Here is a 24,686-nt window from a genome sequence, read left to right as displayed (position 1 = left end):
TGAATACCTCTTATTACTAAAACTCAATCAATCCATCAGCCAATCAATCAATCGATCTCTGGTCTTTCTAGGCAGAACTGAACTTTCCTGAAAGGTGCATGTGATAATATAATATGCAATTAAAGTAAGAGATAACTGTACTGCGGATCCACAACCTGCTAGTCACTGTTCCATGTGCTTTACCCCTCCCCAACTTACGGATGAGAAAGCTGAAGTGCAGAGAGGTTAAGAAGCTTACCCAAGTTTATGTAGGTGGTCAGTAGGAAAGCTGGGACTCCAGCCCACATGGCCCGATGTGATCGCAGGCTGCCTTAGTCACTGCACAGTGGTTATTTAGGTGTGGGCTGCTCTTCAGCGTGGCCTTTCCTTGATGGAGACAGTTTAGAGGGGATTTAAGCTTGTAGCAGAGGACAAACCAAATATACTTTGTGGTTCTTTTAAACCAATGAATCCATTATCCTATAAAAATTAGAATCTCCAGTCAACCAAAAATATTTTCACGTCAGAAAAATTATTTTCCCTCAGTCAGAAATCCAGAAAATGTCCACATAAAATGGTATTTCCATGTATACTCAGCTCCCACAGAATCGTTTCTCTTTTCTCGACTTCAGAATTTGACTTACGGCACCTCGAGCAGAACTGTTTATTGTGGTTTTGCCCGAACTGCCGCGGTGCTGATTGTATATTGTGTTCATTTCCAATGCAGTGTTGATATTGATAAACCAACTTACTTCAAGCAATTCAAAGCATCAACCTTTGAAGTTTTGAAAAATAGCCGTTTGGGTGTGTTTTTCCATGCCACCCCAAATGCACTGGAAAAGTATTTTTTACCAATAAAATTGCTCTAAGAGGAAAAGCCACATTTAAGACTTTTTTTTCCTGAAACTGTTTCTAAGATCAATAAAAATATCCCTTTTCCTGATACCTGTCTTTTGCTATATGCCTCCCAAATTGTTTTAAATGGACAAATCAGAAGTGGATATTGTTTTGCAAAAAGCAAACAAAGAAAAATCCTTGAAAGCCTGCAAAATACAACCCTTGGAAGTGTACAGTCCTTGAGACCATCTATGAAATGGGCTGCATTTCACCGTAGGCTGCTGTCGAAGAAACAGTTCATTTAGAATATAATCTCATGAAGCCCCACAGGAAAAACTGTTCTCTAGAATTAGTATTGGGAATAGCAGCGCTCCTAAGTACAAGGTCTGCTTTGCCCTCACAACTCTAGTGATGTAAGGCGTTGCATTTGCCTGTGAACGCTGGCTGCCAGAAAACACGCAGCAGCATCTCTGGCTGACCCCTAGTGAGTGTTAAGGTTGTAACACCATCTTTTTTTCCAAGAAATTAATTCAACTCCTGGCTCCATCATAAGTCAGATGATATTTGTGTTCTACCTTTACTTGTTTTCTTTGCCTCCTTTTTCTCATCTGGCTTTAACTAATCGTAGCTTTGTATTGAATCCATACTTGTAAGCTCTCTTGCATCCTTTTTGAGCAGGTCTGAAGATAACTGACTAAATGATCAGGATTTGATGGCCATAGTTTTCAAAATAAAAACCACTGAACTGTAAATGAAAGTTGAGAGAGGCAGATGAAAACCTGAAAATGATGTCACAAATTATATGGAAAGGGTTAATAGCCTGGACATCGAAGGATCTTGGAAATCGACAATAACAACAATATAAATAGATGGGTGTACAAGTAAAAAGTTGAGTAAAGGACTTGAAGAGACATGAAAATAGAAAAAAATGTGATGAGCAAATAACAAATGTAAGAACGATTCAACTTCAGTTGTCGTCAAAGAAATGCAAATTAAAATTTAATGAGATGAGAAACTTCCATTTAAAAAAATGGGGAAATAAATTCATTGGTTTCCTTGAACCTACCTTGCTCCCTGACCTCGAGGACAGGGTAGGGGCAGACATGCCAATACGCATGTGTAAAATAGAGTGGCTCCCACGTGAGCATGTGTATGGTAGGTGGAGGCCCTGGGGGGTGGGCGGGGGACGTACAGCAGGAAAGACAGGTCCGAGGTAGTGGAGATGCCTGGGCTGAATCTAGGATGAAGAGCTGCTATCATTAGATGTAACTCTTTTTTTTTTTAAGATTTTATTTGTTTATTTGAGAGAGAGACAGCAAGAGAGAGAACACAAGAAGGGGGAGGGTCAGAGGGGGAAGCAGACTCCCTGCTGAGCAGGGAGACCGATGTGGGACTAGATCCTGGGACGCCAGGATCATGACCTGAGCCAAAGGCAGTCACTTAACCAACTGAGCCACCCAGACACCCTAGACGTGACTCTTTGAAGGACAGGAGTAAGTGGTATTCTTCATGTATAGCCTCTGGCACATAGTGGGCAATAAATATCTTCTAAACGAAAAGAGTGAGAAAAGACATTCTTGCCAAAAAGCAAAGGTACAAAGTAATGAATAAAATCCATCAAATGAACAAATATATGCATGAACAAATGAGCTAAGTTTTTCAGGGAAATACTAGTGTTATCTATGAAGGAGATTTATTTTTATTTTTTTTAAAGATGTTATTTATTTGATAGAGAGAGAGAGCACATAAGCAGGGGGAGCAGCAGAGCGAGAGGGAGAAGCAGGCTTCCCGCTGAGGGGCTCAATCCCAGAACCCTGGGATCATGACCAGGGCCCAAAGCAGACGCTTAACTGACTGAGCCACCCAGGCGCCCCTAAGAAGGAGATTTAAATGACCAGCCTCCAAAGGACAAAACAAAGATTTGATATATTTTTTTTCCTTCTTATGGATCATTACCATATACTTCATTATTAAGAAGTAGAACTCTAGACAATACCTTTGGATCTAATTACATCCTGATTTTTCTAACTGCATCTCATCCAGGCCACCAGGTCTAAACACTCCCAATTTGGGCATTTTCCCAACCAATATGCTCTGGAAAGGCATCTGTACTGCACCTCAGGAAATATGGATAGTTGCCTCAAATCTCAATACTTTTCAGTCTAAGATTGTGTTTTACTGGCTATTAGGGAAGACAATTAGATATGCTGTAGGACATATATTTAAACATTAACGTTGATTGTTTCATAGGAGTGGATTTCTGGGTAACTTTTATTTTCTACTTTGTAACTTTCAATATTTCACAAATTCTCTATATTAGTTCTGAATTGTTTTTGCAATGACGAGAAGAGAAATCGGTTCAAGTTATTCTTGTGAATCTTGTGGGGGAGAATTAGGACAGTAGTGAAACTCTTAGAAAATCTTCAAATTATTTAGAAATCTGCTGAGTTTTCTTTCACATTGTGTACAGTTTTAAGGGAGGGTTCAAGCTGATTTGCACTCGGGCAGAATGTGGTTTTTAGACCTGTTTTATTCTAAGTTATTAAATACAAAACGTATAAATGTTTCGTAACTATAAAACAGGACCAAAGGCAATTTAATAGCAATTAATTTTGTGTTGTTTCCAAAGCTCCAGTTGAAAATGTCCTTGTTGTAATAAAATCTCTATGCCTTTTAACCCAGCGTTTTAACTAATGAATTTAATTATGAAAAAAACTGCTGTCACTAAAGTCTTCCTCTTAATCATGCCTGTATTTATGACCAAAAAAAAATCTGTTGCTATGGAAATTTTAGAGTCAGAGTTGCATCTCATAAAGCTCTACTGAAATGTAAAGCAAAAATAGGAAACGAATCTTCAGTAAAGAGAAACTTCTTAATATATTTTTAAAAACATTGAAATTATAGATTGTAGGTGGATTTTACAAATGAACCTCATTTTGCATAACAAGTAGTCATGTAAAAAGTTCTGCATATATCTAATTTTGGAAAATCAAATAATTTAAAGTATAACTAGGGAACTTACCATTGACAGGCATTGCACTGGGGATCTGCCTCAATTTAATTAAACATATATTGAGGCTTTACTATCTTATATTAAAAATTAATATTTTCATAGATGGAGTTTCCCAAAATTGAGCACATTTATAATTTGACATTAGTTTCAAAACGATTTTTAGTTGTCACTAAAATCCCAAATAACAGAACCAGATGTGAACTACAGCTATATAATGAGACCAGCGTCATAACTCACATTTAATAGTTATTTACCCACAGGTGAGCCAATGACCACACAAAACGAGCTGGCAAACAGGATGAAGAAGGTAAATGACGCACTTGCTTTTAACTTATGAACTATCTCACGTATGCAAAAAGTAGAGACCAATGTAACAAACCCCCGGCTGAAAAAAGTACAAATGAAACTTCTTGGGCCTTCTTGTTAGATCTCATTCCCTCTCCTCCGTGACTCCAAACCTGAACTTGGGCTTGCCTATGAACCTGCATCGAAAAATGCTTTTAGTACATACTTACACATCCATAAATACTCTATATGAGGTCATTTCCCCTGTTTTAATAACTTTTATATAAATGGTGTCTTCATATATGTTTTCTGCAACACTTCACTTTTCTCTTTTACTCAACCTACTTTTGAAGCATATCCAGATAAATATGTCTCTGATTCATTTACAATATTCTGCCGTAGTCTGTTACACATTCATTTCTAACTTCTGTGTACTATTCTACTGCATGATGACATGGTCATTTATTTATCTGTTCTCCACCTGAGAGATATTAGGTAGGTTTGTTTCTTTGTGTTTGGGGGGTTTTGTTTTTTGCTATTGTAATCAATGCATCAGTGAACAGTTTTGCATGAGTTTCCTTGGGCACGTGAGCGAAGCTTCTTTGGGGGATATACCACAAACATTTCAAGCATGGGAAAATGAGAAAAGGTGCTTCAACAGTGGGCTTCCTGGTCTACTGTTTTCTCCCCTAATCAACAGCTGTGGGCTTGTCCAATCCTGTGTACACATAGATAATATTAAATTATTAAAATTTATGTTTCCATAGACTGAAGATAGCCTTGATGACATTATATATATTTCACCTAGGTTTCCAGGCTTTATGGACACCTTCCAAGATACCTTAGCAAACAATGAAGTATCCAGTCTCAAGCTAGATGAAAGCCGAAGGAATGTGGGGCAGACTCACACACTTATGCCATCCTTTGAGTTAAGGTTATAAGACTGCACGGTGAAAATGTAACAATGCAAACCTCTGCGCTGAAGGGCGCTATTAAGAGCCAAATTAGCAGTGCACGAGCCAGTGCCCAAGGAGTTCTGGGAGCTCGACGCTGTGCCATTTGAATTAGGATGGAAAGATTCATGTAATGCGCAGAAGGAGAAGGAAGAGCGATGCAGACTAGAGGCAGAAACCAAGTTTCTAGTACTGTCCAAAAATGTGCCATTTTCCCCTGTAATTCAATGAAGGAGAACAAGTCAGCTGGGGTGGGGAATGCGTAAAGCACCTACACATGAAGTGAACTGAGTCTACTGCGTTTAAGCCTCTGAATAGCTGGCAGGTGGTCAATTTCTAAAGCAATTTCTTGGAGATTGATATGGAGAAAGATATGGGGAGCTCTGCGGTTTTATTACCCATCACTTAGCTGCTGGCCCTGGCTCCTATTCTCTCGCTGCCTGCTTCCCTCCCTTCTCTTTCTGCTTCCCTTCTTCTTCCCCTTTCCGTTTGTGTCCTGTCATTCTCTGTTATAATTAAAATAGAAAACATTGCAGGTGTCTGCTGTAAACCACTTGCAGACACTGGATATTACATGAAAAAAATAAGCAGCTGCAAATTGTGTCATTTGGTCTTTAAAAAAAAAAAAAAACAAAACCTGAACGACATTTCTGGAAATAAACACATCTTTCATCCTGGTAGGTTTGAATTTATTTTTTGTTTGTACTTCAGCCCCTTTGCTCGCCATTTCCTCACTGCCTTGTACAGAAAGTTTCAGCTTTAACCAGTGAGTGTTCCTATTTTAGAAGAAATAGGGGAATTTCTGGAATTATGGCTTAAAATGGGGCAACTGTGTCTGTAGGGTGTGGTGCAGTTTTAGGCAGTGTTTCTCTCGGTCAAAACAACGCCTAAGAATAACAGCAGCTGTAAGTGACTAAAAGTGGAGAAAAAGAAAAATGTGCTGAAATATTATCTGTGATAGTTGGAAGGGATCTGCCATCCCCAGAGGAAACCAGTATATTGGCATGGATGACAATGGGGACTGCACCCCACCCCCCCACTCCGGCCGCCATGTTTTCTTGGGGGCATCCCCTCAGGTCTGCAAGTCATTTAAAAAAATCTGCTCCTACAGCAGACAATAGGTGTTCCAGTTTTAGCTTGAGGCTCAGCTATGTCCTCCTTTTCCTTGACTTTCAAATTTCCCGGAGCAGTGGGATGGGTGCAAGAGAGGGGAAGCCCGTGTAGCAATGAAGAGTTTAAGTTCTCCAGTCAGACAGAACCAAACTTAAATCTTGGTTCTACCTCTAACTGTGATCATTAGGCAAATTGTTTAACTGCCTATGCTTTTGTTTCCTTATCAGTAACATGGGGTCAGTCATTCTATGTGCATCATGGTCATAATTCTTGTGAGGACAGAAGGAGACGATGCATATGAAGTATATAATAATATAGTGTCTAGCATGATAGATGCTCCAGAAAGGTTAGGCAGTTATGGTAGTGGTAGTGATGGTGGAGGTGGTGGTGATACCTTCCCTTCCCCTCCTTTTATACCCCCATAGTGCCATCTTACCTGGTCACATCCATCCACCCACCCACCCATCCATCTATCCATCCATCCAAGAAGTGTTATAGACCTCTACTATGTGCCAGGCATTATTCTAGGGCTCTATAAAACAGTATATGACTTTATATTCACTAATATTTAAAACAAAGAAAAATGAAAAGCACCCAGTTAGTAAAAACTTACTAGTGGGAGGCATACATATACACTCCTTGGAAATTAATATTAGGTTGAAGTGAATGGCCTTGGTTATGAGTGATGCTATATTTCCACACCTATATTAAATGTGTAGGTAATTTGTTGTGCTTTTTTGCCCCTGGTGGCTAAACTTCCCATAAGTTAAACTTTCTCTGTGAGAAACACAAAACCCTTGAAAGCATCCCCTCTCCCACAAGAGAAATTTATAAACTCCAGTCTCTGGCCAAAGGATTCGGAAGCCCTCACCACATAAGTGCCGTCACTATCCTAACGGTTTTCTGCAAGACCCAAACTTTATTTCATATGAAGGTATGGTCATCAGGCAATTTCTTTTTCTGAATTCAATGGGAAGTATTTTGTTCTTTTCTCTTTCTCTTTCACTGCAGTATAGTGTCTTTCTGGAGGCCACTAGCGCCATCCTCCCAGTTATAGAAATCAAAGTTCTTCCGACATTGCCTCATGTGCCCTGGGGACAAAATTGCCCCCAGTTGAGAACCACTGTTTTAATCCAATCTTGTTCTATGGACGCATCTAGAGACAACCTACACGTGAGCTGTATAAACGTGGGAATAGTTGCACCGGGCACACTATTCATACTTTTAGGAATAGTTCTGTGAGATGGTTTTAATAAGCTGCAGCAGCATTGTCATTTAATTCAGATACAATTTAAGACATCACTCAAAACTACAATTTTTGAGGAAATTTAGCCTATGTAAGAAACCATTTTATTTTGCTTGTTATAAGAAGACAGTTCCAAAAATGTATTCAAACCAAGAAAAAGAGCATCAATTAAATCCTTTATAAGGTTAGTTAACATGTAAAGAACGTTTAGGGAATAATCGACACCATCCAGTTGAAAAGGCTTCCTCCTGATATGATACAACCATTAGCAAGGTCAAAAAGTCTCTCAAGATGGAATATAGATGGCAGCGAGATATCAAATGGGACCTGAGAAAAAGCAGAAAGTGTTCATGAAATGCATCGTTTCAAACTGTTGGCTGAAGGAAAGTTCTCAAACATTCAAATACCAATTCCATATAATGGTTTTATGTGAAAGATATTTAACTCTTGCCTAAGGCAAAATGCCAAGTTTCATATCTCTGCATGGCTAAAATGTCACACGTATCATTTTAGACCCTATTAAGATTCACAGATTAGCCTATAAAACAGTAGATATTTTAGAAATATGGACTACTTGCATCCCTATAATCACTGTATATGATTCTAAAGGTAGGACTTTGGCCCCATTCCTAACAAAATGCTTTCCTCCGTAACAGGCTGCCCAGTGGACAAATCTCCCTGTCTTTGAGCTTAAGTCTTGCCACAGTGAAGCAAGTATGTTTGGCGCTCACTCTCTCTGGAAGAGGCACTGGGTTACCATGCTGAGAACTAGTCCAGTCTCAGTCACCTGAACAGAATGAAAGATGGAAAATAAGACTGCCTTTATGACCACAGCACTGGTCATTTCAGAGAGAAGCAGGAAGGAGAGAATAATAAATAGGAAGGAACTTTAACGTTTCCTGGGGACCTACTTTACGCAGATCTAGATACTTTGGAAGATAAATGAGCAAATGTCATGTAGAATGACCACAACAGATTAGATGCTTGTGGCCCTAAATTCTGGTAAGAAATTAGAAGACAAGTTTTATTAATTTCTTGTCAAATTGTTAAACGAATCTTTTATTCTTAAGAAAACACAGTGAGCCTAAAAGTGGAGGCTGGTTTTTATTTCTTTTTCTTCACTTCATTGGATTAAAACAGGACCAAAGTATTCCAGTGCTTTCTATAACTTAACATAATAAAGAGGTGAAAAAAATTAATAATGTCCTCCTTTCTCACTCAATCCTGAAGTAATAAGTATTACCAGTTTGAGGAGTATCTTTCCAAGACTTTTAAAATCCTCTGACGAATGTATATTCATGTGGGTTTTTTATTTTCCCTTTTTTCTTTCCTTTGTTCTTTGAAATAGGATAATTAGGTTTCCATTATTTGCTTTTTCAATTACGAGTATGTAAGAGAAATCCCTCTTTAATCAATTCAAGGAGGCAGAATAACTACATGGAGTTTAAGCGTGTGTGTTCTGGAGTAAGACTGCTTTGGTTCAAATTCAGACCTCATCACATACCAGCTATGTGAGCTTGAGTAAAATATTTGATCTATTTGAATTTTAACTTGGTCATCCATAAAACAGAAATAATATTGTTATTACAATTATTATTACAATCGTTGTTACAAGATGGAATGAGTTTATACATATAAAATACTCAGAATGATGCCTAGCACACAATGAACACACAGTAAAGGCTACACATTACTATCATTGTCGAGCATATTCTTTTTAATGGCTACATAACAATGCATGGGATGGCCGCATCCTATTGTTCAATCAATCACCATAAAGGTTGTTTCTAGTTTTTGTACATGTTTGTTTATTCATATACATCCTTGGGTATAGAAGCTTCTATTTCTGTACTACTGATTCCCCAAGATGGTTTGGTTTAGTCAAAGGGTGTTTACATTTTACATTTTAACATTTCTTGCCAGGTTACTTTCCAAATAGGTTATGATAATTAACACTTCAACCAGAAATATATAGCTGTATGGATACCCAATTGACCCAGATCTATTTGTTGAAAAGACTGTTCTTGCCTCACTGCACTGCAAAGTCACCTTTGACATAAACCATTGGGCCAAATATGCATGGATCTCTTTCTGGACTGTATTTTGTCCCATCGGTCTATATCTATACTTACTCCAATCCCACACTGTTATTACAGCTCTTTCATAAGACTCGACAACTAGAAGTGTAATTCCATTAGCTTTGTTCTTTTTTTGGATGGTTTTGGCTATTCCAGGTCCTTTGCATTTCTGTGTAAATTTCCTGATACTACAGTAAATGATAGCTTTTCAAATCTTTCATTTATAATTTTTGCCTGCTATATAGAAATAAAGTTTACATTTACATTCATATGCATATAGCAACTTTGCTAAATTCACTTATTCATTCTAAGAGTTTATCTGAAGACTACTTTGGATTTTCTATGTCTATAAATAATAAGAATTGTATTCCTTCCTTTCTCACACTTACACCTTTTTGTTTTCTTCCTTTACTTCACTGGCTGAGAATCCCCATGCAGTATTAATTAGAAATGATGACAGGATGTCATAAACATATGATTAATTGACTTTTCAGTTCAGAAAAAGAGGTAAGGTTTATTTAATGAATGGCATTGTAAAAATGTCTACTACTAAAATTCATTCTTTACTTACGTCCTCTACTACTTTATTCCTAGACATTTTATAGTTTTGTTATTATTGTGAATGTTTTAAAGTTTTAAAAGTTCTGTTTAAAGTGATTGTCCTTGGGGCACCTGGCTGGCTCAGTTGGTGGAGTATGTGAGTCTTGATCTCAGGGTTGTGAGTTTGAACCTCATGTTGGGGGTACAGATTACTTAAAAATAAAATCTTTGTAAAAAATGGTTATTCTTAGGGCGCCTGGGTGGCCCAGTTGTTAAGCGTCTGCCTTCGGCTCAGGTCATAATCCCAGGGTCCTGGGATTGAGCCCCGTGTCGGGCTCCCTGCTCCACGGGAAGCCTGCTTCTCCCTCTCCCACTCCCCCTGCTTGTGTTCCCTCTCTCACTGTGTCTCTTTCTGTCAAATAAGTAAATAAAATCTTTTTAAAAAAATGGTTATTCTTAGTAGAAAGAAAGTTATTTTTATATCAGCCACTTTATCAGATTCTCTTAATCTAATCATTTTAAAAACCTTACATTTTGGTTTTGCAGTTATATCATTTACAAATAAATATAACTTTGTTATTTCTTAGTATTTATGTTACTGATTTTATTCTCTTGTCTCATTGCAATAGTTAAAAATTTCAAAGTAATATTGATTCCTAGAAGTGCTACGGAGTCCTGTTACTCCTAAAAATTCTACCACCTAAACATGTTCCAGGTAATTTATGGAAGTTTATTTTGTTAAACAGTAAAATTAAAAAGCCACTATCATCAAAAACATGGAGTCCAGTTTTAAAAAATGTTGAGTTAGGTGAAAATGTGAAATTTATCTCACACCCAAAGTACATCAATGCTATAAACATTAAGGGAATCTGAATGCTTTAGGAAGTCAGAGTTATATCTTTTCCCAGAGAGTTCAAGATTTTACAAATTAGGATTTATAAGATTTCGAATAAAATGATAGAGTTAACAGGTAAAGCATTTCTTTAAACATGTTTCTTGATTTGTATCTACTCAATCTTGATACCAGGACATTTAAAGTAAGCCCACATAATGTTTTACAATGTGAATACCCCATGAGGCTCAGAAACTTTTTTTTAAAGATTGATTTATTTATTTGAGGGTGGGGAGGGGCAGAGGGAGAAGGAGAGAATCTCAAGCAGACTCCCCATTGAGCAGAGCCTGACCTGGGGCTCAATCTCTCCACCCTGAGATCATGACCTGAGCCAAAGTCAAGAGTCGGTTGCTTAATCCACTGGGCCACCCAGGTGCCCCAGAGGCTCAGAGACTTCCAGTGACTTACCCAAGCTCCCTCAGCTTGTGCGTATCAGAGCCAGGATCTATATTCCTGGCTCCTCAGAACACGTTCCTAACCACCCTGTGGCACGGCCTCTCCCCTGCTGCCCAACTGTCCTCGGAGCCCCCCCCCCACCATGTGTGGCCACCCCAAAAAGCCCCTGCTCCCTGCAGACTCTCCTCCTGCTCCCACCTGACTACACTCTCCTGCTCCCTCCCACGGGCTCTGCGGCGCTCTGGACCCTTTTCCAGTTTTGACTTTTGGAGATTTTATGGAAGGTTCTAGGGCTTCCATATGGAATTTCTCAAGTAAAGTTAAGCTTAGGTGAAATTACTGAATCTTTTTTTTTTTTTTTTTTTTTTGGCCATTCAATGGAGACAAGATTGGCAATCGTACAATCATGGGGGAGTCTTTTATGTCTTCTGTAAGTAGCTCTCAGTCTGAATTATCCTGGATAAGGTACCAAGGAGTCCCGGTTCCTTTTCATGAATCAAGAAAGACTTTGTGGAGAGAAAGGAAGAAAACAGCCTGGCAGGTAAACAGACTGTAAATTAGTTCAAGTAGGTTCTGCTTTAAGGGGCAATTTTAGAGAAACGGTGATGGTTCTGCCTGGAAAGGATAGAAGTTGGAAATAACAAGAGGAAAGGAAAAAAGGTAATCAAGTTGGGGCGCACTGAAGGGGTTCACTGCCAGGACTTGAGCTTGTCTGGGGGAGTTCTGAAAGTCACTGGAGAGTTAAAGTTTATCTGCCAATGCTATATTTTATATGAGTTTCTGCATGAAAACTAGATTCTATCATAATGAAAGATTTTATTACTTCTGTTCTTTTGTTCCAATAACTTTCCTTGACTGAAAGAGAAATCATATAGTCTTCAAAGTACCTATGGTTTTTCTCAATCCAGTGAGTTTTTATTGAGCACCTACGTTGAGAACTCTTCTTGCTTCTCTCTCAGCACAGTGTCAGTTGCCTTTTCGTTGCTTCTATGTGACCAAGAAGACCAAGAAGAAAGGGGAGGGGGAACGCCGAATTCCCACTACTCAATCAGGTTTGCCTACTCTTTTAATTGGTAAGTGGGTTATCAAAAACTGTGGGCCTTGTGATATGGATGGATTTAACTTTGCCTCCTATCAAGGACTTTCAAACACAGAGAGCCAGAGCCAAGGTGGGGGGGGGGAGGGCGGGGGTGGTGGTTAAAAGCCTCAAGGCAGGAAAACAAATGCTGTTTTCATCCAGCATTCTCACATGTAAGTTTCTGTACCATGTGATAGTTCTATCTCAGTATATCCCCTGAGTCTTCGAAGTTAACAATTTATTGGGTTTTTTTTTCAGACTGGGGAAAAACATGCATTCCAAAGTAGGAAGGATAATATGATACTAGTTTACTTAAGAATCAATATCATGAATGACTGGTGACCCATCGGATAGCAGTTCTAGATGAGAGGGAACTACAGAGATTTGGTTTCACTGTACTTTATATGATCAAGAGAATCCCACCACCGACAGTAATAGGTATTATCTCCCCAGAAATAGCACCCAACTCTTAAGAAGGCGAGAAGGGCTCGTGTACAACTCTACCAGACCACGGGAAATTTCAAACTTTGCTGAGAACAAGATTATCTTTTCCATCACTCTAATTTTGTGTTAATAAAACTTTAAATATGACCAAAAAAGGGTTCTTTTTTTAAACATAATATGAGATCAAAGGGTCATTCTGGTAAGATGGTAGAAATCTTTTAAAATTAAATTTTAAAGAAATAACATTATTATAAAGACATTTTGCAGAGAACAAGAAAATTAGAAATTAAAGGTGGGATATGGGAGAGAAAGCATTTCTACAGAGAATTGGTTCAAATGTTATACTATCTAAAAATAGGATTGATTCTTCTTAGATCATCATCACCACCACCGCTATCATCACTGTGCCACCACGGAGACTTGGTTGTGCATGGCATTTCCTTGAGCTCTTGAGGAGAGTTCACCTTTTAAGAAAGGACAATTCATGCTCAGACACATTGTCCTACATGCGCAGGAAACCCAAATGTTTCAGTCAGGCCAGAAACTGTTCGGCAACATTCAAGGGCCCTGTCTCTCTTCTTGTATCTAAGTAGATGCCAAAAATGTTTTGAACAATGGCCTCTTTATTGGACTACATGAAGAATGCCTCCCTAAGGGAAGATATATTGAGGGGGACTACATCCACTGGGTGTACATTGAAAAATCAATCTTAGGATATGCTCATAGTTTAGAGTTGTGGTATAAGAAAAACTAATTAATTGGTCTTTGTCCCAGGTTCCTAGCATAAAGCTCCTAAAGCCATTGGGAATTTTCCTTTGTCTGCTAATAAGATGACTATGGCAGGGAAGGGGCCTGACAGCTTCAGGATGGAGCTGGTCACCAGGAAAACCAACCATGTGATTGGAGGGTTGGAATTTTCAGCCGTAGGCCCTGATCTCTGGGGAAAGGAGCAGGGCTGGAGATTGAGTTTGATCATAATGGCCAACCATTTAATCAATTGGACCCATATAATGAAACCTTCATAGAAACCCCATAACCACAGGTTTCAAGGAACTCCTTGGTTGGTGAACACATTGATGTGCTGGGAGGATGGGGCGCCCTGAGAGGGCATGGAAGCTCTGCCCCTCTCTACCCCCCATATCTTGCCCTATACATCTCTTCAATTTGACTGTTCCTCAGTTGTATCCTTTATAATAAACTGATAATTGCAAGCAAAGCGCTTTCCTGAGTTCTGTGATTCATTCTAGTGAATTATCGAATTGGAGGGGATATCATGGGAACTCTCAAATTTGTAGTCTGCGGAGCAGAAGTGTGGCTAGCCTGGGCACTTCATTTGTAGCTGGCATCAGAAGTGCGGGCAGTCCTGGATTAAGCCTTTCATCTGTGGAGTGTAGGCTAATGGAATTGAATGGTTAGACACCCCGTTGGGGTCAGCAAATCGCAGAATTGGTTGGTGTCCGGAAAAACCACCTAGGGGTCACATCTGGCATTATGTAAATTAGGGCGGTGCTCAGCTCTGAGTGTCTCTGGGCCTTTGGGGCGTTCTGCACTCCCCTCCTCCTTGGCGGCTATTAGGCATACACTGCCCTTCACACCCTTCCCAGGCCAAGCCGAGGCACTCCTTGATGAAAAGCGACAGAGCCAACAGTGACATCTCCATTATGGGTATATGCTTTTTAGAGGGAACTATTTAAGAAAATAGATCCTGTAAGAAAACAATCCTGTAAGGCCAAAAGAGATCTTTAAGAAAAAGAGTAAAAGTTCAGGCTGTAAGTATCAGGCTTATTCTAACTGCTCAAGAGTCTAAGGCCCAGGGAAAAGAGTCTTTGAAATGTGACACCCTACTGTGCAGAAAGAGCAGCTGCTCCCTCCCTCTCTCCAGGAAAGTATTTTTCACCAGATAAAGAACTAATAAAGGGTCTCAAACAGGGCAAATCCCCTTTAAAATATCAAAAGCTGTAATCAGAACAGGAAGGATGAGTTATGCAACCAACAATGAAGTGCATGGGGCATAAAGGCTAGATCCAAGTTCATGGCCAATGGCTCAGTGCTTATAATCAGGGCCTTGGGGGAAGAGTGAAAGTTTCTTGGAGGGAGGATTTAACAGAAATGCCTGTATTCAATGTGTTACAAAACTGAATGCCTATTTCTCATTCCCGGTGGAGATGCAAGAGCATAAATTTTGATATAGTACTTATATGTGATTACATCACTTTACATCATTGCCTTTATTTTCAGAAGATAGTTTTTATTTTATTTTTTTATTAACATATAATGTATTATTTGTACAGGTCTGTGGTTCATCAGTCTTACACAATTCACAGCGCTCACCATAGCACATACCCTCCCCAGTGTCCATCACCAGCCACCCCATCCCTCCCACCCCCCACCACTCCAGCAAGCCTCAGTTTGTTTCCTGAGATTAAGAGTCTCTTATGGTTTGTCTCCGGCTCTGGTTTCGTCTTGTTTCATTTTTCCCTCCCTTTCCCTATATTTTCAGAAGATCGTCTTAAGGCTTTACTGAGTCCTTGTTTTTCTACTCTGAAAATATACATTTTCTAAGAAAGGAAGTCTGTATTTATTGAGGATTGCAAATGGGCTGGAGTCTTTGTTTTACAGAGTTTATTTCATCTGTAAGTTAACTGCTAAATGGAGGTCAAGAGAAAATGTCAAGAGCTATGGAGTCACATTGTAGAATGTAGTTTTAATCATGATTGGGTGACATGTGTATGATGTTTTCTCCTTACTTCTCCGTTGGAAAATAAGCTTCAAGCCAGAGTATGCTTCCTAGTTCCTTTGGAACTCTTCTAATTCCAATAAATAAGGATAATTGAGCATTCATGTATTCATAACCAATCAGGGATTTTATTTTTATATTTTAACTCACTGCTGAGGTTCAGGCTCCTGGGAGACAGACTCTGAGATGGAACTCAGCTTCCAGGAAGCTTATTAGGAAATACTCTTGGGATCAACACCCATGGGAAAAGGGAACACTGCAGGATTAGCAGAGAGAAGATGGGCTGCAATGCAGTCATAAGGAAGGGCTCAGCCAACACCACAGGGGTTCTGAAGCTGGGATGACCCTTCAGAGATGCTCTGAATTGTGGTAGGGGGTCAGGTCTCTGCACCCCATATCAACCAGTAATCGGATGCTGACCTCCCCCAAGAAAGAGGCCAGCTCCTTTCCCTGTAGGCAATTCCTGGAGAGGGCTGAAAACTGAGGGCTGTCAGTCAGCACATTGGGAAAATGAGCTCTTCAGTCCTGAAGGGGAGATCTGGGTGGCTCAGTGAAGGGGCCATGACAGGCACAAATATTTAATTCAATGGTTAACTATAAAACCATTAAACAACTAGCAATATGGCAAAAAGCATACTAGTATATAACTAATACAAGCCAAAGGGAGATTTAAAGTAATAACTAAGTAAGAATTCTTATACCAGATTTCCAGATGCTGCTTTTCTGGGTCACAGTAAGACGAGCTTAATACATTTTCAGTATAACTCTTATTAATCACTTTATTTGATTACCCTGAGGAACAGTCCCCCTTCTGAAGTATGAGGAGAAGAACAAGGAAACAAAGAGTAGGAGGAAGATTCAGAAACAATTTCTTCCCTCAAATAATACCTTTCCATAAACTTAAATATGAAGAAATTCAGTAATTTCACCTAAGCTTAACTTTACTTGAGGAATTCCATATGGAAGCCCTAGAACCTTCCATAAAACCTCCCAAAGGCAAAACTGGAAAAGGGTCCAGAGCGCCACAGAGCCCGTGGGAAGGAGCAGGGGAGTGTAGTCAGGTGGGAGCAGGAGGAGAGGCTGCAGGGAGCAGGGGCTTTCTGGGGTGGCCGCACGTGGTGAGGCGGGGGCAGGGGGGCTCAGAGGACAGTTGGGCAGCAGGGGAGAGGCCGTGCCACAGGGTGGTTAGGAACGTGTTCTGAGGAGCCAGTCTGCCTGGGTGTAGATCCTCTAACACTAATTAGCTGAGGGAACCTGGGCAAGTCACTTAAATTTCTCACATGTAATATATGGATAATAACAGTCTCTACCTCAACTAGAAACAGAAATCTGAGGTCAGACGCTGACCTTTACAAGGTATGTGCATATTCATGTCTGATTGCTGCTGCGACAGCCTATGACAAACCCAGGGGCTTACAACAACACAAATCTGCTCTCCCACAGTCCTGGAGATAAGAAATCAGAATTTATAGTTTCACCGGCCGAAAATCAAGGTGTCAGCAGGGCTGGTTCTTTCTGGGGGCTACAGAGGGAGAATCTGTGTCTTTGCCTTTTGTCGCTTTTATAGGCCACCTGTTGCCCTTGATTTGTAGGCCCTACAGCATCCACGCCAGTCCTGCTTCCGTCACCACACGCCTTCTCCTGTCGTTGTCAAAGCTCCCTCTGCCTCCCTTTTATAAGGATACTGTGACTACATTTAGGGCCCACCTGGATAGGCCAGAATAATCTCCCCATCTCAATACCCTTAACTTAATCATAACTGCAAAGCCCTTTTTGTCATACAAGGTAAAAGGTTTTGGGGATTAGGGCATGATTCAGCCTACTGCATGGGTGATTAAATGATATGGCTTCGTTCATAAGAATATCATATTTATATCCTACCTGCTCAACAAAGTCTTCATAGCTGCAGTTATTGCATTGTTTCTATTTAAAAATTCATGGCATTATTTGCAACAACATGGATGGAGCTGGAGAGTGTAATGCCAAGTGAGGTCAATCGGTCAGAGAGAGACAAATACCGTATGATCTCACTCATATGTGGAAATTAAGAAACAAAACAAATGAACAAAGAGAAAAGAGAGAGAGAGACAAACCAAGAAAAAGACTCTTAACTATAGAGAATTGATGGTTCCCAGAGGGGAGGTGGGGGGGTGGGTGAAATAGGTGATGGGGAGTAAGAGTACATGTAACCATGACGAGCACTGCGTAATGTATAGTTATCGAATTACCATATTGTACATCTGAAACTAATGTAACACTGCAGGTTATCTATACTGGAATTAAAATAAAAAATAAAATAAATATATATATAAAAATTCATGGCATTCCTGTAAAATGCCTATTGTGCTAGAAGTTATTAAGTGTTCACTAAAATACATACCCATCCCTCTACAATTCTCTATGTCCTTGCATATCAGGTTGAAGCCAATAGGATATGAACAGAAATTATGACAGTCAGTCCATGCTGGCTCTTGGAAATGGTCACCCTAATTTATTGCCTACACTGGGACACTTTCTGAGAGTAAAAGGGAAGTATAGTAAGCATCTCTCCAAATCAACAGGTATATGTTATGAGTGTCGCAGGGAAACTGAGATGCATAGTCGCCCTACTTAAAATTATCCAGTGAAGCCCTCTAGCTCTTCTCTCCTACAGTGGCGACCTCGGAGGCCACGTGGTCCAGACAGCATGGCTACAAGTAGAAGGAGAGCTATCCCACCCTCACTGAACTTTGCATGAGAAAGAAAGGAACCTTTATTGCCACTGAGATTTGGGGTTTGTGGGCACAGCATAACCTACCCCATCCCGTCTAGAACACATATGCTCTGGCAAGCCTGGCAAGCTTGTCCTCCCCTTATCATATGGGGGGGGGGGTGGTAATGCCATCAGAGTGAGGGTTTAACTCCACTGAAAGGTCAGGACTTTGAATCTCAGCAGCAAACTTAGAGGAAGAAATGCTGTAAGTGGGTACACTGAAGCTGGGCTCCCTCCTGAAGGGCTGTGTCAAGTCTGCCTGTGGGCTTTTGTCTTAGAAGATGTAGAAGTGAAAACCCCAGAGTTCGAACAATACTTGCCATTTCCTGATGGTTATAGTCTGGCAACTAGAAACAGGAAGGTTTTTTTTTATTTTTTATTTTTTTAGATTTTTATTTATTTATTTAAGGGGCAGAAGGAGAGGGAGAAGCAGGATCCCCACTGAGCAGGGAGCCTGACAACGGGCTCCATCCCAGGACCCTGGTGACCTGAGCCGAAGGCAGACACTTAACCGCTTAACCGACTGAGCCACCCAGGCGCCACAGGAGGAGACTCTTTTTTAGAACAAAGGCTTGATAAAGAACATGAACTGAAGTTTGCATTTTGTTCATGGGACTTTGTTGCTTAGAACCAAACCATGACAGGCTTTGTTCATAGCTTCCACTTGCAGCAGCGAACTGGAGGGCAGACCTCCTGTGCAGGGCATGGAAAGAAAAACTTCTCATGCTGACTTCTTTATTCATCTCAGCAAAAACCGCAAGCTGCCTGCAAACCGCTCTCACAATATGGCCAACACTGCCCGGCAATGTTTGATTGAAAGTCTAACAGAATTTGCAATTTACAAAGGAATTTCACATAAATCCTTTCATGGAACTCTTTTTAGAATTTCTAACTTGAGCAATCAACCTTCGTCTGTCAATATTAACAAAAGGATGTGCAGAAGAAGGGGGCAAGGAAAGAGGGAAAGGATAGACAGGAGGAGAAGAAAGGATGGAAGGAGGTGGAGTAGAAATCACCACTGAGCTTCCCTGAACACCTGCAGGCACTATGACCCAGGTTCTGCATCAGGCACTTTGGGCTACGGACAATTCTGTGGCCACGATAAAATGTGCCGATGTTCGTAAATATTTTTTGGCTCATCCAGAAGTGTAGTCTAATAGCTCTCTGGGGAATTACACTGAGTGAAAAAAATGACAATCCCCAAAGGGTTACATAGGGAATGGTTCCTTTTACATAACATTCTTAAAATGACAAAATTATAGAAATAGAGAATAGATTAGTAATTGTCAGAAATCAGGGCTAGCGGTGGGGTGGGTGGTGAAGTGTCTATAAAAGGACAACGAAAGGGGTCCTCGTAGTGACAAAATTGTTCTGTATCCTATTAATGTCAGTGTCTTGGTTGTGATATCCTATGGTTCTGCAAGATGTTACCAATGGGGACAACTGGGTAAAGAGTACACTAGGACCTCTCTATATTATTTCTTATAATTACAAGTGAATCTATAATGATCTCAAAACAAAAAGTTTAATTAAAAAAAGGATGGTTGAAAAATAATACATCTATTAAATGCGCATTTACTCTTTTGAAAATTAGCAAATATTTAGATAGGCCAAAAGCCACTAATGAAGGAAGTTTCTAATGGTCAGATGAACAAAGACTCATTTCACATTATTAAGGCAGGAAAAAATAAGGATGACCACAATGTACTGAATGCTTACCACTGGCATTATACTGGCCGGATACGAAATATGTTGCATGCTTTTTCGAATGTAATTCTCCATGCGGAGAATGAATGTACAGACAAGGAACTGAAGCGCAGAGAAGTAAAGTAACTTGCTCACAGTCATGCAATCAATAGATGGTGGAACCGAGAATTAAATCATGTTTTTATCCACTAAGATACATCGTTTCTGAGACCTTCAACAGAATCTAATAGCCCTGAGGTCTTTAAGGATTAATGACTTGTCCACAAGGGCAAAACTGGACAAGAACTTGTGCTAAGCGCTCTTCCTACCATACTGGGATCTCACAGGTGGTTGAGAAAAGAACATAATGTCATTAGCTGCCTGAGATACAGGCAGAAGAAGAGCAAAAATCTAGAATGGCTGGTGTCCTAAGTATTAACAAGGAGAATGGGTAAATTTAGACCTGCTCCTTCTTTGTGGATTTATTTTAATATGAAAACATTTGTGCAGAGAACTTCCAAAGCTTACCGACTGACTCAGCTATGTGAGGCAAAAGTCAGTATCTTCCAAAAATGAAAATATAATCCCATTGTTAAGGGTACAGTTTTTTAATCAAGACAAAAGCATTCAGCAAAATGAATGAGATAAATGAAGCTAAATGTTTACCTCCGTTTTTAGCAAAACGGAAAGCAGTAAACAGATTTGCTAATGATAGCCCTGCCTTTCACCTCCTTTGAAGTTACCCAACGTGACTAAACTTCAGGAAGTCGTCCCTTTGGTTCTGAAATGCAGTTTTATCCTGAATGAAGCCAGGCCTCCTTGATCCAGCAGTACACACACTTCTTGCCATTTAGTAAATACACAATATCAGGTTCATATTATCTTTTGGTTTAAATTACATCCAAGTATCATTACACCAGCACATTGCACGTCTCACAAAAGTAGGACCAGTACTTGGAGCGCAGACAGCACAAAGGCTCTGGTTCCATGATGAGCGAGAGTGTATTTCACCTTGACACTACTGCTGGCGAATCTCTGAGAGATGAGCATTTTGAAAACGCTATAAACAGCTTAGCCTTTTCTTAGCATTTTGAAGAGCACATTAATAGCCTGGCCTTTTCTTAAGGGCTTCCTTTTTCCCTTAGCCAAATTTGACAGCTAGAAGTGAAGAGTGAGAGGATGGAATCAAAGTCGGGGCTATGTTTTAAAAGCAGCATGGAACTGATGTCATCCGGCATTGTCTTCAAAAGAATATAAGAATATTAAGTGGATGTCTCATGAACTTACACACAAAGGATACTCTTCACTTGAGGACAGAATGATAATGTCTCAGAGAAGAAAGAGGTAATTCTAGATGCCCATAAAATCTATTCAGACAGCTCTTGGCTGGTACAAAAAAAAAAAAAAAGCAGAAGAAGAAGAAAAGGAAAAGAAAATCTGCAACTCTTAACCAAAAGAAGTTATAGTTATTAGTAAAATTAATTTTTAAATACTTATTAAACACCTACTGTAGAATATGTGAAACCTTAAGCCCAATGCTATTAAATGACAGTTTAAAAGACAGTATGGTTATTGTCACCATTTGGAAAGTTTTGTTGAAAAAAAGACCAAGAGGCATACGGTAATGTAATAAAATTAGCCAAAGGAAATTAAATAGCTTAGCATCACTCTCTAAGATTTAACAGCCTAAAAAAAAAAGTGAAGTGGGAGCTGTCCCACATAAATAGGGACACGTGCAACCCCATCCACCACCCAGGAAACCTGCATCGGTCATTTCAAAGGGTGCTTTGAGAACCCAACTAGTTTATCTTCTACCTTCTCCGTAGAAACACACTGAGCAACTTCAGGACAGTTACTGAGCATATTTGGGCAGAGTTGCTAATTTTAAAAACTGCCTAAGTAGGTTGCCAGGAGTGGCCTCTGCTCGGAGTAGGAAGAGACCAACAGATTGGGAGTGCTTTCCTGGATGTTGGGGCAGATTGCATTTTCCCAAAATGGCTTCAATAGCTCCTGACCCCATGCCTTTCCTACAGTTTGACATTGACACTCCGCCCATCAAGAGGTGGAATCTATGTTCAGCCTTTAATGTGGGTGGATTTGGGACTAGCAGGGAGAAGTCATTAGGTAGCTTAAAAAGCTGGGGCATAAAGAGTGACAGAGCTTCTGCCTAGTTCTCTTGAGAGGCTCATTCCTGAAACCCAGACGCTACCCTGTGCTGATGATGCTCAACCGGCCCCACGGAGGTCACGTGTCACGTTCTGGCCCACAGCCCACTCTGCATCCCCAGCCCTCAGCCCCTGGCCAATAGCCAGCAGCAAGCACCAAACCAAACTAGCCTTTGAGCCTTCAGGGATCCCAGCCCTCAGAAGCTGAATCATCCCCAAACTTCAGGTCTTCCCAGCTGATGCTCCAGATACCATAAAGCAGAAACAGATCCTTCCCAAATATTCATTAAAATGTGGGTCATTTTATGCCACTAAGCTTGGGGTGCTTTGTTATATAATAATAGTAACTGGAACAGAGGAAAATGGGACATATATGTGGCTAAAAATGATGCACACGGTCATTCCTAGCACTGGAATTACTGCAGCCTCTCTTTCGGGAAGGTACTCGGGAGCTTTATGCTACACATGTTTTTCTACTACAGCCACTCCTCTACTTACAAGGGTCTAACTCCACGTGAGCTCACATGGCTCTGAGATGATCACAATGTTTTGCTTAGGATGGTGCCAGGCACTATTCTGAGAGTTTACGTGGATTACTCACTTAATCCACAAAACAAACCCATGAGCTAAGTACTATTTTTTTTTTTTTTTAAGTAGGCTCCACGCCCAGCGCAGAGCCCGACTCGGGGCCTGAACTCACAACCCGAGATCGAGACCCGAGCTGAGGCCAAGAGTCAAAAGCTCAACCAACTGAGCCACCCAGGCGCCCCGAGGTTAAGTAGGATTTTTATTCCCATTTTACAAATAGGGAAATGGAAGCATGGAGGCTTGCCCAAGGTCACAGAACTAGCACATCAGAGCTGGGCTGGGATGTGGAGCCGGGCAGTTTGGCTCCCAAGCCTGCCCACTAACGACCACACCCTGACTCTCATTTTCCCTCAGCCACGTATGGCTGAGTCCAGCCCCTCCCCCGCCAAGAGGGCCCCAACTGAAAAGGGGGGACACTGCTGGCTTCAGCGTGATGGTCATGGTGAGAGCCCAGGCTCTGGAGTCTGCCAGCCCCAGTGACTTTGGGCAGGTCTTTTAACCTCTGTTAACCTCTTTCTTCCTACTTTTATGCGAAACAGTCATCCATTGAAAATCACAACCATGGTCTTCGTTAAGCACTAGCCACATTCCTTCCTTCTAGACTGTCAGCCTCTTCAGGGCAAGGACTCCTGTCTTTCTCACTTCGGGTTCCTCCTTTGGGGCCAGCACCGTGCCATGTACTCAGCTGCAGCTTATAACTGAGCTGATGTTGGCTTTTTCTTTTCTTTTCTTTTTTTAAACTTCTGTCTTTATTTTCGTATCCAGGGCTTTTGGGATTTGTTCTGTTCTCTACATCCCCATGAACAAAGCCTTAAATCATGCCTTTACCACTGAGCCTGCTGCCAAAACTAAGACTTGGGTTTTCTGCCTCGTCTTTCAAAGGTCTTCCTAATCAGAGGAACAGGCGTTCACGGGCACCCTTGATCATGTTTATATCTACCTAAGGATTCTCTACTGCCTCCCAATCATTTTCCAAAGTAATTAAAACTCTGAACCATGGGCCACAGGAGCTTCTACTAACTTGATTTCTTATAGGGAACTATTAAACCCTTTCTTAAAAGATATCACAGGGAATTTCTCACCTTCAGAATTATGTCAAGATAATACCAGAATATTAACTGAGATTATTCCTGAGGAGAGTTGTCTGGCCCCCAGGCCTCTGTTTTACCCTGTACTGTAATTACTTCTGTATTTGCCTGTCTCCCCCACTAAACCGAAGGCTGGGACTCTGGCTTTTACCTCTGTATCCCAATGTCCAGTCCAATGGCTGGCAAAGTGGATGCACTTGTCAAATGTTTACTATTCAAATGCATGGAGTTGATGAGCCCAAAGTCACTGATAATGTCTGGACTAGAACTGCAACCCAGGGGGATCTCTGGAAAATGCATCAAGAGCACTCGTTCATTTCAAAAACATTTATTAAAAACCTCTGTGGAAGCCAGCAGTGGGCAAGGCAATGAGCATAAAAATGTAGTAAGATCCAGTCTTATTATATAAAACCCAATCTGCTCTAGTAGGGGAGACCAATATGGAAGCACATCATTAGAACACATTCTGGTAAGAACTAAGTACAGGGATCTAAACCATGGGCCTGAGAGGCAATGATAACAAGAAGGCAGTCTGGGTTAGGTTAACAGATTAGACGTGTTATTTCCCATTTTTACATGGTAACCTAGCAAAAGATAAGATGCTAGCATTGTGGAGCGATCCTCCAGCTGATAGCCAGGGTCATAAGGTCAAAAGAGGTCATAAGGTATAGGTGGTCACATGATAGAATCAATACATCAGACATAAAATTAATGATGCTAATGACTAAACTAAGATAGGTTAATATATCTGTGACTCTGTGTCTCCCTCTACCTGTTCTTCTACCCTCTCCACACTTCTTACCCAAACCTTCTTAA

The 24,686-nt window shown here is 40.6% G+C and overlaps 2 protein-coding genes across 3 annotated transcripts in view; both read right to left on the bottom strand.

Moving 5' to 3' along the window:
- Window positions 1–301, bottom strand: part of NEDD1 (NEDD1 gamma-tubulin ring complex targeting factor) — a 77,719-nt gene extending 77,418 nt beyond the window's left edge. For both annotated transcript variants that reach the window (XM_032416200.1, XM_032416201.1), the window contains exon 1: window positions 239–301. In XM_032416200.1, the coding sequence (XP_032272091.1) occupies window positions 239–287 (49 nt within the window). In that variant the 5' untranslated portion in view covers window positions 288–301. The remainder of the gene's footprint in view (window positions 1–238) is intronic.
- A 7,216-nt stretch (window positions 302–7,517) lies between these two features.
- The window catches only part of CFAP54 (cilia and flagella associated protein 54), a 291,990-nt gene continuing 274,821 nt past the window's right edge, over window positions 7,518–24,686 (bottom strand). The window contains exon 68 of the mRNA XM_032416199.1: window positions 7,518–7,753. Coding sequence (XP_032272090.1) covers window positions 7,634–7,753 — 120 coding nt within the window. The 3' untranslated portion in view covers window positions 7,518–7,633. The remainder of the gene's footprint in view (window positions 7,754–24,686) is intronic.

Source organism: Phoca vitulina, unplaced genomic scaffold, assembly GCF_004348235.1.
Source record: "Phoca vitulina isolate PV1807 unplaced genomic scaffold, GSC_HSeal_1.0 scaffold19, whole genome shotgun sequence".
NCBI lineage: Eukaryota > Metazoa > Chordata > Mammalia > Carnivora > Phocidae > Phoca > Phoca vitulina.
Note: the sequence above shows the minus strand (reverse complement) of the source record. Positions and strands in the feature narration are given on the sequence as shown.